This window comes from Cnephaeus nilssonii (assembly GCF_951640355.1).
Source record: "Cnephaeus nilssonii genome assembly, chromosome: 2".
NCBI lineage: Eukaryota > Metazoa > Chordata > Mammalia > Chiroptera > Vespertilionidae > Cnephaeus > Cnephaeus nilssonii.
This window is the reverse complement of record NC_137073.1, coordinates 16504863-16520049: the sequence shown is the minus strand read 5'-3', so window position 1 is coordinate 16520049 and position 15187 is coordinate 16504863. Positions and strand designations below refer to the sequence as shown.

General features: G+C 40.2%; 1 protein-coding gene across 3 annotated transcripts in view; it reads left to right on the top strand.

Annotated features, from left to right (window-relative positions):
- Positions 1-15187, top strand: part of ADCY9 (adenylate cyclase 9) — a 137676-nt gene that overhangs the window by 8562 nt on the left and 113927 nt on the right. For all 3 annotated transcript variants that reach the window (XM_079786752.1, XM_079786753.1, XM_079786754.1), the window contains exon 2: positions 106-1842. In XM_079786752.1, coding sequence (XP_079642878.1) covers positions 106-1842 — 1737 coding nt within the window. The remainder of the gene's footprint in view (positions 1-105; positions 1843-15187) is intronic.

The window sequence follows — 15187 nt, the reverse complement described above, 5'->3', positions numbered from 1 at the left end:
TAGACCGCTGGGGCCACTTAGGAAGTGGATAGAGCTGGTGGCCTTCAGGTGCGTGTACCTGGCTGGGCACAAATACCAGCCTGACTCTGCTTGTCCCACTGACAGGTAGCGGCGATCCCGGCCGGGGGCGGCTGCGAGCGCGCGGCAACATGGCTTCCCCGCCCCACCAGCAGCTGCTGCAGCACCACAGCACCGAAGTGAGTTGTGACTCCAGCGGAGACAGCAACAGCGTGAGGGTCAAAATCAACCCCAAGCAGCTGTCGTCCAACAGTCAGCCCAAACACTGCAAGTACAGCATCTCCTCCAGTTGTAGCAGCTCCGGGGACTCGGGGGGTGTTCCCCGGAGAGTGGGCGCTGGAGGCCGCCTGCGCAGGCAGAAGAAGCTGCCCCAGCTGTTCGAGAGGGCCTCCAGCCGGTGGTGGGACCCCAAGTTCGACTCGGTGAACCTGGAGGAGGCTTGTCTGGAGCGCTGCTTCCCGCAAACCCAGCGCCGCTTCCGGTATGCGCTGTTCTACATTGGCTTTGCCTGCCTGCTCTGGAGCATCTATTTTGGGGTCCACATGAGATCCAAACTGATTGTCATGGCAGCCCCTGCTCTGTGCTTCCTCGTGGTGTGTGTGGGCTTTTTCCTGTTTACCTTCACCAGGCTGTATGCCCGACATTATGTGTGGACCTCGCTGGTTTTCACCCTCCTGGTGTTCACTCTGACCCTGGCTGCCCAGTTTCAGGTTCTGACGCCTCTCTCAGGACGTGTTGACAGCTCCAATCATACTCCCGCAGCTAAGTCCACAGACACTTGCTTATCTCAAGTGGGGAGCTTTTCCATGTGCATCGAAGTGCTCTTTTTGCTCTACACCGTCATGCACTTACCTTTGTACTTGAGCTTGATTTTGGGAGTGGCATATTCTGTTCTTTTTGAGACCTTTGGCTATCATTTCCAAGATGAAGACTGTTTCCCTTCACCCGAGCCAGGGCCCCGGCACTGGGAGCTGCTGAGCCGAGCCCTACTCCATGTCTGCATTCATGCCATTGGGATCCACCTCTTCATCATGTCCCAGGTGAGATCCAGGAGCACCTTCCTCAAGGTGGGACAGTCAATTATGCATGGGAAGGATCTGGAAGTGGAAAAAGCCCTGAAAGAGAGGATGATTCACTCTGTGATGCCAAGAATCATAGCTGATGACTTGATGAAACAGGGGGATGAGGAGAGTGAGAATTCTGTGAAAAGGCATGCTACCTCCAGCCCCAAGAACAGGAAGAAAAAGTCTTCCATCCAGAAAGCCCCTATAGCATTCCGCCCCTTTAAGATGCAGCAGATTGAAGAGGTCAGTATTTTATTTGCAGACATTGTGGGCTTCACCAAGATGAGTGCCAACAAGTCTGCTCATGCTCTGGTGGGTCTCCTCAATGATCTGTTTGGTCGCTTCGACCGGTTGTGTGAAGAGACCAAGTGTGAGAAAATCAGCACCCTGGGAGACTGCTACTACTGTGTGGCAGGGTGCCCTGAGCCCCGGGCCGACCATGCCTACTGCTGCATCGAAATGGGCTTGGGCATGATCAAAGCCATCGAGCACTTCTGCCAGGAGAAGAAAGAAATGGTGAACATGCGTGTTGGGGTTCACACGGGGACTGTCTTGTGTGGCATCTTGGGCATGAGGAGGTTTAAATTCGACGTTTGGTCCAATGACGTGAACCTGGCCAATCTCATGGAGCAGCTGGGAGTGGCTGGCAAGGTTCACATTTCTGAGGCCACTGCAAAATACCTAGATGACCGGTATGAAATGGAGGATGGGAGAGTTACTGAACGCCTAGGCCAGAGCGTTGTTGTTGACCAGTTGAAAGGTACGTGTATTTCTTTGCCTAGTCATTTCCCTCCCTAATCCTGTTTGTGTTTTAAAAAACACAAACCAATCTCTTTCCAGCATCATTATCTGTCTCTGGATACCTTACTGTGGGGGCATCTCAGAGCCAGTAGGACTTTTCCTCCAATGAGTCAAATATCACAGATCTGTTCACACTGTGGCAGTGCTGACCTAGGTGAGACCATAGAAGGAAGTAGAACTTTGAAAATGTTTCTCCTTGCCAGTTGGCTGTTAATATTTCTGAAATTCTGGGGGCAGGCCTGATGAATGTCAGGGTACCGAAGCGCTGCAGTCAGAACTTTGAAGCACTTTAAGAAGTTGCCTTTGCATTTCATTTGGTCCCTCTTAAGTCCCATCAGAACGTTTTCTTGTGCCCTTTTCCAACAATGTGAAGAATAAAACATTTCTCCTATCTAGGCCTCCCTTTGCTGGGACAAGGAAGTCAGCTCAGCCCTGTAGGACTCTGAAAATTAGATGGAATCATGTATCCCTAAGTGTACACTGCTTTTGCCTACGTCTCTTAAAAAAAAAAATTGCATTTTCAGCTTTCAACTTTATTTAACGATGCTTATCATGGATTTGTATTATCATGTAGACTGCAGTATTTTAGAATGTTGAACTTCTCAAACCACCAGGTGATTTGAAAGTGAGCAGTGCACTCAGAGCAATATTTAGACCCCCTACCTCCAGCCCCTCAGATTAGTATCTGGTCCCTTGTCCAAATCTTAAATTCCTTACTGCTAATCTTGATGTTTTCACTGGGCTTCTTTAATTCTATTATTTTCATATAGGACAAAAATATTGGAAGTCTAGGAAGTGATATTTAAGTAAGTGGGAACAAAAGTAAGGATTCTAAATAACACTTTAAAAAAATAGTCCTTATGTTTTACTAAAACCTTCCAGATTGAAGGAACATCTACTTAGGTAGTATGTAGAGAAAATCACATTGATGCTTAAAATCCTAAATTAGTAAAGCTATATTATATGTTTTATAGTGCCCACATGTTGCATAATTACACAGTGTAAAGCCCCAGGAAAGGGAATCCTCAGAAGGAGAAGTAACAGCTCAAATCAGAGATGGGAGAAGTAATCAGAGACAGTACATGGTTGAGTTTGAAGGCCTGAATAGGTTGTCAGCCTTCAGACAATCCTGTATGCTCAATTGATATTTTCTTTCTCTGCTTATGATCAGAGTTCCCCACATCATTTACTTATTGGTTATCTGGTGAGGGTGCTTTATCCTTCTCCTGATTTTTCTTTATTAGAACTTTATTAGAAGTTGTGTTTCTTGGGCAGTCCTGTAGGTAATTTTGCTAGTAGTTGAATAGTGATGTAGTAGAAGAACATTTTCACCTGATAATTACCTCTACCTAGAGCAGTGATGGCGAACCTATGACACGCGTGTCAGCACTGACATGCGTAGCCATTTCTGATGACACGCGGCCGCATGCTGAGGATGAAACATTTGCTGCTCCTGAGGATGAAACATTTGCGACTAGAGTCTTGGAGTTAGTTTTTTCCTCAAAGTGACACACTACCCGAGTTATGCTCAGTTTTTTGGCGAAGTTTGACACACCAAGCTCAAAAGGTTGCCCATCACTGACCTAGAGAGTTTTAAATGCTACATTGATGAGGTCAGAAACTACACTTCGCAGTTCACTTGAGAGATTCTTCCCTGACAAGTGTTTTTCCCTGTAGGAGAGTGGCTCTTGCTCTCGACTCTGAAGGTGCCAGTGGAGTAGAGTGCAGATGTAATTACTGCTAGGCATTTTGGCATCTTTAGGCTCTGTCCTCAGAAATAGTGGGATAGCTTCCAGAGAATAGAGCTGTGCTATACTATGTAAAATTAAGTATGACAATGATAGCAGGTCTGTCAGTGCTACTTTGAACAGGGTATTACTTGAATTTCAAAAATAAAAACAGATGTAATCATTAAGTATTAATTAAGTAATCATTAAGTCTGGAAATTGCCAAGTCTGAATTTTTGGCAGTACCTAAATTAACAAAAAATTTTTGTTAATTTATGGGTAATTTTATTTTCAATTTATGGACCAAGGGTCTAAAGACGCAGGCAAAAAAATCTAGAATGGGTTTGTTGGTTTTTTAAAAAACTTCAAATAGTATACGTAAATTTGGTAAATTCCCCTTTTCTCTAAATTGTGTGTATTATGTATTTATACGGAAAAGTTTTAGTACTGGATGGAAGGTAGGGAAAGACAAGGCTTAGCTAAACCAGTCAGTGATTTCTTTACATGGTATTCCCTCCTTTAACTGTTTTCCTGAGACCATGAATTTTGCTGTATTCAGCTTATTTTGAAAATCTTTGTGGACAGGACTCCACTAATAGAGGATGTCTACACAACTTCCTGCCCCTTTTTGAAATTGCACAGTTCGATTCTCCAGACGTTCAAATCTGCCAAATTGAGATGATCACATGGTGTGTAGAAAACATTTTTCATACATGGGATTAAGGTTATATATGTAAGATTTCTTTTAGCCTGCCTTTGGATTTGTGGTAGATATTTTTTTTATACAATGTTGGGCATTAGCCTTTCCCTCTCACCCCCTTTTCAGAATATGGGGTTAAAAATACTCAGTAGCGGGCTCTGTAGAAATGAACTTGGGTAGAGTAAACTGCAGATTCCAGAACTAGCCTGGCAGCATGAAAGGAAGCTTCTCCTCTATTTTATCTGAACAGGCTTTGTGGGAGGTGGACTTTCATTATTTATGCACATTCACTCAACTCCTTGGAAATCTTTATTGCTCTTACAATGCACTTGGCCCTGAGGATGCACAGATGGAGTCATGACAGTTCCTCACTTCCTCGAGCTCACAGTTATAAATGTTATAGAGTATGTAGAGTCAGGAACACTTTAGGGAGGTACATGAACTTGGGGTGAGTTTTGAAATTGAGCAGTGGCTCTCCAGGTAGATAGAAGGAGAACATTTGGTGCAGTGGGAATAGTATGGGCAAAAGTTTGAGGTTGTGTTTCTTGGTGGCTTGGACAATTGTAAGTAGTTTATTAGGACAAAGAAGGTTATGGGTCACTTGGGAAGGAGTTTGGATTCAGTCCTTTAGGTAATGGGGAGCCACTGATAGGTTTTATGCAGGAGGCTTAAGTGATCTGATTGCTATTTTAGAAAGCTCACTCTTTCAGTTCCAGGGACTGTATCAGAAGGGTATGAGACTGGAAATTAGTGAGCTGTTTCAGTAAATCCCAGGCAGGACTGATGGTAGCTTGAACCAAGGTAACAATAGTGGCGATGGAGATGATGGGAGAGATATGAGAGTAGTAAGATCAACTTGATAGACTTGGAGCCTGATTTAAACAGACAACTGGGGGAGGCAAGGGGCTTGATGGTTTGATTGGGAAATGGCATTTCAAGTTTCTAGAATTGACCTGGGGACAGTTTTGAGTCAGGAATGGGTGAGAGGCCTTTGACGTTTCTATGGTATGGTGGAGAATGCAGGACTGAGTTGCAGAATATGACAGGCTAGGAACCCCTGGCTTGTTCATTCATTCAACAAATAATTTATTTTGTGCTGGGCACAGTTCTAGGTGCTGGGTATACAGCAGTGAACACAGCAGACAAAAATTCCTGCTTTTTGATTGTTCCATTCTAATACTGCAATCAGACAGTAAACAAATAAATAAAATATAAAGTTTGTTTTATGTTAAGTTCAAAGGAGAAAATATAAAGCAGGAAGAAGGATATGGAATATGTGTGTGTGTGTGTGTGTGTGTGTGTGTGTGTGTGTGTGTAATTTTAGATAGGTTGGCCAATCACTGAGAGAGAAGGTAGAAAGAATTTTCAGCATAGGACTAGGAATTTGGAAATTATCCCAAAAGTAAGGAGCAGTTATTATTAAAGATAGGGAGCAATAGTATGATTTGAGTGATGGGAGGAGGGTCCTTCCACACCATTTGGGATAAACCGCTGGACCCTGTTCTATTCTGCCTTGGGCCACAAGCAAAAAGATGATGTGTTTGTCTAGAACTTTTGGTTTTTTCTATTATAGGTCGAGTCACAAAGACAGAAGGTGAAACTGTCAGAGAATGCTTACAGACATCTTATTTCCCCCCTCTTAAATATTAGGAAGATAAAACAAACGTGCTCAGTCACTCCACACACAATCATGGTTTTATAGAAGAAGTGAGAGTTTTTTGAAAACAGGAAGGGAACTGTCTAGCATGCTCTGCTGAGGTAAGAGAGGCTCAGACCTTGGGCTGGAAGGTCAAGTCCTCCTTCCCCCAAGGTTGATGGTGGTGGCAGCAATAGTAGAACCAGAGGGTAGAAGCTGGGACAGGACAGATTTGAGAAGGTGTTGGAACTCTGGGACTGTAATGATCAGGAGTAGCCCTGACTGGTTTATGAGTCTTTTTCATAAGCCAGTGGTTCTTAAACTTTTTGGTCTCAGGACCCCTTTATACTTCTAAAAAATTATTATGGAAGCTAAAGAACTTGTGTTTATGTAAGTTATATATTGATATTTACCTTATTAGAAATTAAAACAGAAGATTCAAAAATCTTTCCTTGATTCATTAAAAAATAATAAGCCCATTGTACCCATTGCATGTTAATATAAATATTTTTATAAAAATAACATTAAAATATTCTTAAAGGTATGTGTGCTTTTATTTTATTACTAGAGGCCCAGCGCACATGAAATCATGTTCGGCTGCCCCGCCCATTGCCACCCTGCCCGTCCCGCCCGCCCTGTGAGAGCCTACTCGATTGGGTGTGAGGGCATTACGGCGTGATGGCCACGGGCCTTTTATATAAGAGATTTTTTGTTAATCTTCACCCAAGGATATTTTTCCATTGATTTTTTTGAGAGAGTGGAAGGGAGGGGGAGAGACAGAGAGAGAAAAACATCAATGTGAGAGAGATACATTGATTGATTGTCTCCTGCATCGACTCCAACTAGGGCCAGGGATCGAGCCTGCAACCAAGGTATGTGCCCTTGGCAGGAATCGACCCCAGGACCCTTCAGTCCGAAGGCTGATGCTCTATCTACCAAGCCAAACCGGCTAAGGCAAAAAATATATTTTCATAAACAAAGAAATTTGGTGAGAAGAGTGGCACTATTTGACATTTCTGCAAATCTCTTTAATGTCTGTATTAATCAAAGACTGGATATTTTAAAAACTGTGGTAAAATACACATAAAATTTATTATTTTAGCCATTTTAAAATGTGTCAGCTAGATTTTTTTTTTTTTACAGAGAGGAAGGGAGAGGGATAGAGAGCTAGAAACATCGATGAGAGAGAAACATCGACCAGCTGCCTCCTGCACACCCCTTACTGGGGATGTGCCCACAACCAAGGTACATGCCCTTGACCGGAATCGAACCTGGGACCCTTCAGTCCGCAGACCGACGCTCTATCCACTGAGCCAAACCGGTTTCGGCATCAGCTAGATTTTTTTTTAGCTTCTTTGACATTGTTGTAGGATGTTGATGAATATGTAGAAAATTTGGCTTTACTTTGATGTAGAGGTAGTTGGAAAATGGAGGAACATTTTAATAGCCTTTTTAGATAACTGTGAATATTTTTCTTAGATACTGAACTAACACCCAACAGACAAGTGGTAGTTTCTTAAGGGTTACTTGTAATATAAATCTGAAATCTTATTAATCAATTTCTTTATATAGTATTCAAAGCCTACTGGATTCTTGAAGCATGAATCTTTAACCAGGTGTGATTTTATAACATCATGTATTGGTTATTTGGAAAATATTGGTGTTTTGTTATACAGGTCTTCCCAATGTTGACATAAGCAAAGTCTTTAATATTGGAAAGATGTCAACTTCACAGTGGCAGATAAGAGTTTTCCAGAATTCTTGTTTTCACTTGAAAGTTTGAATTTTATCATTGGCAACAAATACTGTCAGTTGTTTTTCTTGAAGTGGCAGACTCATTTTGTTCATTTTTCAGAAACAGTCTGCCAAATACCCATCTAAATGACCATAATTTGTCTGTAGGTCAAGTATAAAGAACATTCTACTAAAAAAGCATCTAGTTCAGCTTGTAACCCAAACAGTGGCATGGATGCTTTTCTTGACAATCATGGTACATCTGAATGCAATGGAAGTGCTGTAGTCACTTTTTCCCATTTGTCACACAGATTATGAAAAAGACATGCATTCAGCGTTGAGATTTAACACTATTATTCATTTTTACTGCTTCCTCAAAGGACATTCTTAAATGAAACTGACTTTTTTTTTCTTTTGCAAGTATGTGGTGGTAAAAACACAATGATGACAAGTACAGTTTGGTGCCATTTCTTTGATTCAGGCATCAGCAGTTTTACCCACAATTACTTTTGTACCATCATTGCCAATGTCAACACTGCAAAAGGCAAATAACATCATAGCATCATAATGGAAAAAGTTTTGACTTCACAGACACCTTGCAGAGGTCTCAGAGACCCCCTAGGGGGCTACAGACCACACCTTGAGAACTGCTACCCAAATACACATTCTCAAGTAGATGAAACAACTCAAACTGGAATTATGATAGACATATCACATTTATTGTAGAAGTAGCTAATGACTTTAGTTCATACATTTACTTTTTCTCAAAAAAAAAAATCCTTTTGTGATTCTGCCAAATATTTGTTGCCGGTGTTTAGGGTTCATGATAAAAACTATCAACTTGGTTCTTATAATTTATTTTTGCAGGGCGCACCCTTTGGTGGTTGGGTGTATGGAATTTGGTTTCTGATACATTTGGACTTAATTCTGAGTTCTGTGATTCCTGAGCCATGGAACATTGGACAAACTATATAGGGACTCTCCAGTTTATAGGAATGACAGTACCTCTGTCAGAGGGTTATTGGGAGAATCAAATGAGATGATGATTCAAGTAAAGCACTTGTTAGCATAGTGACTTGATCACAACAGCTGTTCAGTAAATAATAACCAACTCTCTAGCTGGTGAGTCACATTTTGTACTGCACTCGAGGGTGTTTCTTTTTTCCTACATTCTATTTGTTGCACATCTTGTATAATTTGGGACTGAAACTCAGAACACACCAGGGACTGTGATTGTGTCAGTTTCTCAAATTAAAAAGGGCAAGTGTCCAAAATACAAAAACACTGATAGCTTGCCCTGGATAAACTGTAGTTGGCAAATTTGGCAGCTTCTTTATTGAAAACCCCAGGGAGTTCAGGCAATATTGTTCTTGGGCTGATTCTGGTCCCCAGGGCTTAGAGGTACTTAACGTGATGTGACCCCCTTGATAGTTGAGGAATTATAAGGAAATCTTCATCTTTGAAATTCTGGAGATATTGGCTGAGTTTTGAACTTGAGCAGTTATTCAGCTCTCCTGTTTTCTACTGTAAATTCATTTACTTATTCAACAAATATCAAATGAGTTTCTACTATTTACGAAGCCTGGACTAGGTTCTGGAAATAGAGCTCTCTGGCCTCTTGGAGCCTACAGCCTAGAAGGGGAAGTAGGCATTAATCAAATAATCACCTAAACAAATATGTACTAGATTTGCTTATCGTATTACAAATAGGGCTGGGAGGTAAGGACACTTATCTCCATTTTATACAGTAGGGAACTGAAGCACAGAGAAGTACTTTGGGATGGTTACACAACTAGAAAGAGCTGCTAAGTGGTAGAGCTGGTACAAAATGACATTACTTGAGGACCTGCTGTACTATATGGTTCCCATTATCTGTGATTTCGCTTTCCATTGTTTCAGTTATCTATGGTCAATTGCAGTCCAAAGGTATTAAATAGAAAATTCCAGAAATAAACAATTCATAAGTTTTAAATTGTGCGCTGTTCTTAGTAGCATAATGAAATCTCACTCCATCCCACTCCATCCCACTGGGAATGTGAATCATCCCTTTGTCTAGCATATTCATGCTATATAACTACAACCTATTAGTCATTTAGTAGCTATCTTGGTTATCAGATCAATTGTCACCGTATCACAGTGCTTGTGTCCAAGTAACCCTTATTTTACTTAATAATGGCCCCCAAACTATTCACATAATTAAAAAAAATTTTAAATATATTTTTATTGATTTCAGAGAGGAAGGGATGAGGGGAGAGAGAAACATCAATGATGAGAGAGAATCATTGATCGGCTGCCTCTTGCACACCCCCTACTGGGGATGGAGCCCACAACCCAGGCACGTGCCCTTGTCTGGAATCGAACCCAGGACCCTTCAGTCCCAAGGCCAACGCTCTATCCACTGAACCAAACCAGCTAGGGCTATTCACATAATTTTTATAATAGTGTATTGTTGTAATTGTTCTATTTTATTATTAGCTATTGTTAATCTCTTATTGTGTCTAATTTATAAATTAAACTTTATTATAGGTTTTAAATGTATAAAAAAAACCCCATATAGTACAGCAAGTCCTCAAGTAATGTCATTTTGTTCAGCATCTTTTATGCCGTAGAAACTTAACTTATTTATATCAATTAGCCTATGTTAAAATTGGTTTCAACATACGTCATTTTGCCTAAAGTCCTAGAACTTATCCATGTCGTTAAGTGAGGACTTATTATATATAGTTGACCCTTGAACAGCTTGGGGGTTAGAGGCCTCCCTTGCAGTTCAAAATCCATAAATAACTACAGACCTCCTTTGTAGTAGTTGAAAATCTGTGAATAACTACAGCTGTCTGCTTACATGGATTCCCAACTATAAAGTTGACCTGTGAACATGATTTTGAACTTCAAGGATCAATTGAAAAAAATCAGTGTATAAGTGGACCATGTAGTTCAAATCTGTGTTTTTCCAAGGTCAACTGGATATAAGATTCAGTACTACTCAACGTTTTAGACATCCACTGAGGTCGTATTTGAGGTCTTGGAACATATGTCCCGAGGATAAGGGATGACTACTATATTTAAACCCCAAGGACTGTGTTAGAAAACACTATTTCCCACTGCATAGAATACTAGTAATTGTAAAGATTAAAGGCGAAAATTATGTTAAGTACTTAGAAAAGTACTTGGAACATGTCACTCTTGAGATTAGATTCATGAACTAGTGTTATTGAAAGTGGGGACAATTAGCAGCAGCAACAGCAGAAACAACTATTCCTTTGTTTAGCTCTTTCCAGTTCAGAGTGTTTTCGTGCACATTGTAATCTCAACCATTGTGAAATCTTAGGATCATGGGAACTGTGTTCAGAAGTTTATATTTTATTTACTTGGTTCTTTCCCTTTATAGACTAGTTATCAGACTTGAGTTAGTTTCTTAACATCCTCTGAAGGTGACCAGTGACTTTTTTCAAGACATAATATAAACTTTTGGATTTTAGCTTTTTGATATATTTCACAACATTACAGATATCTTTTTTTTTATGATGATGATCAAATTGTTCCATCTTGGCCCTTGCTGGCATGGCTCAGTTGTTAGAGTGTCACCTGTGCACTGAAGGGTCTCTGGTTCTATTCCCAGTCAAGGGCATGTACCTGGGTTGCAGGTTCAATCCCCGGCCAGTTGCGGAGCTCGTGTGGGAGGAAACCAATGGATGTGTCTCTCTCACATTGATGTTTCTCTCTCTTTCTCTCTCTCTCTCTCTCCCTCCCTCCTTCCTCCCACTCCCCTCCTCTCCCCTCCCCTCCCCTCCCCATCCCCTCATCTTCCCTCCCTTCCACTCTCTGAAAATCAATGGAGAAATATCCTCAGGTGAGGATTAAAAAAATATTTTTGTTCCATCTTGGGTCCGTGGGAATCCCTCCAGGTTGGCCCCTGAGTCCATTTCATACAGCCGGTAGTCTTTAATAGCTTTTTTACTCATTTAGTTATGTTTTAAGGAGTTGAGAAATTATAGGTGTTAAAATCTCATTAATTCTGTTTGATATATTTATTCAGAGACTGAGCTAAAGTTTACCCTTTCATTTTTTTGAAAAGAAAATGAATAGTCTATGCATGTTTATATGAAGAATTAGCACCACAGACAAAACAGTTTGTGCCTCTTAAGCTTTTTGGAAGGTTTAATGTGCATTCTTACAACTGACTGTTTCTTCTACGGAATTTTCTTACCAACACCTGTTTAGTGGCAAGTGCCTGTGAATGTTGGTAACTAGGGATAAAGAACTATAAAATGAAAAAAATCCTAAACTGACATGTAGATTACCTGTTTGCAGACTAAGAGTACCCTCAGCCCAGCAAGCCCCATCCCCAAGGACAGTTGTGGAAGGTTCCAGAAGGTCTAACTCCAGAAATTTCATAGGAACCTTGCTCTGAATAGAGCTTCCTGGAATGATTGCTCTGTCACTCTCCTTTCTATCTTGTATAATGTGTATTTGACATATTTTGTTTATGATCTGTCTCCACTCCACTAGAATGTGTCTTGAGAGCAGGAATTTTTGCAGATTTTATTTATGGCTGTATTCCTAGCATCGGGAACATGGCCTAGCATATAGTAGATGCTCCATAATATTTGTGAGATGAATGAATGAATATTATAACTACTTGAGCTCTACATATGGACACTCCATTGTGTGTGAAACCACACTCCAGACATCTACACAGAACAAACCAGGAAGAAGGTAGAGAGCAGACAACTGGTTTTCTAGTAATGGTTGATTGGTTTATTAAGTAGAGGCTATGGGCTGGGCCTTGGAAGGATCTAGGGAAGGAGATAGAGAGAGCTGCAAATGCAGTGCCTGGAAATGTGAAATATAGGCCCATGGGTGCGTGAGAATGGATAGCCTCAGGACTAAGGGTCCCAGGGGCACTACAGTGAAGGCTGTGGGGTAGGGCTGGAATTCAGGTAATTGAAAACCCAAGTGTTTGTTTAGGGCCTAGGAAATACAGTTTGAATTGCTTAGTTTAGGCAATCATTGTTAAGTTTTTAAAAATGGATATTTCAAGAAGTGTATTTATTTTTAATAATAATGTAGATCCTTATAATTCTTACTTGATTTTCATGTATACACACGAAAAACAGCATACCCTTTTTTGGGGCAAAGCTCCTGGCTAGTCCTTGTGCACAATTTCCAGGATTTTTATATGATGCTATTAAATTCTGTTCATTTTTTTCCTTCCAAAGAAAAATGTGCTAATGAAAGCAGCTTTTGACTAATTTATATTTGTGTTTGAATTGTTTGGAAAATATTAAATTAGGTTTCTTACCATTAGTTTGTAGAGAAGAAGAAAACTGATGTGATTTATTTTCTTGTATATGGACATTAAAATACAATATAACATTAAAGCTTTGACATTTTAAGTAGAAGTGTATTGCATATTGATTCAGTTAGTTTTGCCCTATTAAGTGGTTAATATTCAAAGTGTAGATTACATTGCATTCTGTAATTTCATAAATGTGTTCTTTTTCCCCTGAGAAAATGATTCTTATGTTTATTAATGTTAATTTTTGTTTTGTGAATGAGCTGTCTAAAAACCAGATGGTGTAGTGGCTAGAGGATGTTTCTGAAAGTAAAGTACTTTTATAGAATTATCTTATTATTTGTATAAATTAATTTGTTTAGTAGATTACTTTTTCATCTTAAGATGTTTTCTTTACTAACTGGTTAAGCACTTTTGGGAAAATAATTTAATCTCTCTGGTTCTCAGTTTCCTCATATTTGTAAAATAAAAAGTTCGAATTAAATGTGCTTTAAATTCCCCATCATTCTCTAAGAATAGCTGAGCTTCTCAGGTGATTGGGAAATAGTATGCATTCTTAATATGAAAAAGTGGGTGTTTTTTTTATCTATTTGTTTAAAGTATGAACCCTCATTTAGTTAAATTTAGCATATGAAAACTCAGATTTACAGAATTGCTATTGCAGAACATGTGTGAGATTCTTAATTTGCCAAAGGATTTTTACTTCCTTTGAATATAAATAAATAAGATTGAGTTAAAGAAGTGTAATTTACACATGATTTTTTTATTATGTTTGTTGAATAAAGCAGGGTGTCATTAGAGGAACCCCATTTGATTAGGAAAGTTTAAGGAACACTTTTGAAGTGGCTTGGAAAAAATGCAAAGTGATTAAATTTTTTAAAAATGTGCTTCAATTTATTAAAAAATGTGCTTGTTTGAACATTATTTTGGAGAGAGATTGGAAGGTTAGTTGCCAATAAAATGAATTTTACTGTGTTGGCAAGTTTTTCAGTAGTAGAACAGAGCTAATATTAGATTAATAATGTTCTTACTGATTGTCCTATATAATAAAGAGGTAATATGCAAATTAATCCTCACAAGATGGCTGCCTACGACCAGGCCGGCAGGGGGGTTAGTGAGGGATGACCAAACGACTGAACAGCAGGCTGCGTGGGGTGACCAGGCCAGTGGGGGTGCTGTGAGGGGCAACCAGGCTGGTGCGGGGGGCAGTTAGGGGCGATCAGCCCAGCACGCAGAGGCAGTGAGGGGCGATCCGGCCAGCCGGGGGGCAGTTAGAGGTGACCAGGCAGGCAGGCAGGTGAGCATTTAGGAGCCAGTGGTCCAGGATTGTGAGAGGGATGTCCGACTGCCAGTTTAGGCCTGATCTCGGGGATCGGGCGTAAACCGGCAGTTGGACATCCCCCGAGGGGTCCTGGATTGGAGAGGGTGCAGGCTGGGCTGAGGGGACCGCCCCCCCCATGCACGAATTTCATGCACCAGGCCTCTAGTTCCATTAATAAAAGACTCACTTGTTCCTGATGGTGGGTTCTTGTATCTGCTATGTGTTTAGTGTGCCTGGGACCTATATATTTACTATATATTTAGTGTGACTCTAGTAGTTCAGCAATTAATGCACCTGGAAAGTGGCTACCTTAGACTTTGTAATTAGAAATTAGAGGTCACTAATGATAAACAAAAACTGTTGGATTTAATTATAAAGGATTTATAAAATATTTGAGTGCTTTTCTTATCCTTTCTTACGAATAGCAAAGCAGCTCATGGAAAGTAATATAACATTTGCTGTGATTTGCAATGGCTGGTAAAACAAAATAGAAAAGGAAAAACACTATACTTTGTTCTGAAAGACAGTGGATACATATGTCATCTGACCCGAGAGAGAATTTTACCTCAACAAAGACCCAACTTGTGAAACTCTAGCTTCCCTTAGAGAAACTGTTATTCACAGTCTGTTGGAGTCATCTGTTTTCTAAGGATTAAAGTGTCTGACTCAGTGTGTAAGTAATTGCAGAAAGTTGAAAACTTTTAGAACTACCATGCAAACAAAATAATTTCAAAGGACATTTCTTGTCTCTGACAAGCATTTTATAGAGAATTTCTCAGCTGTAATAAATTAACTCTTCTTTCTGACTCTTGAAAGAAATTGTGATAATGAACACTTTCAGAGCTGGTGATTCTAAGTTTATCAACTTTACCCCTCTGCCATTTGAAGTT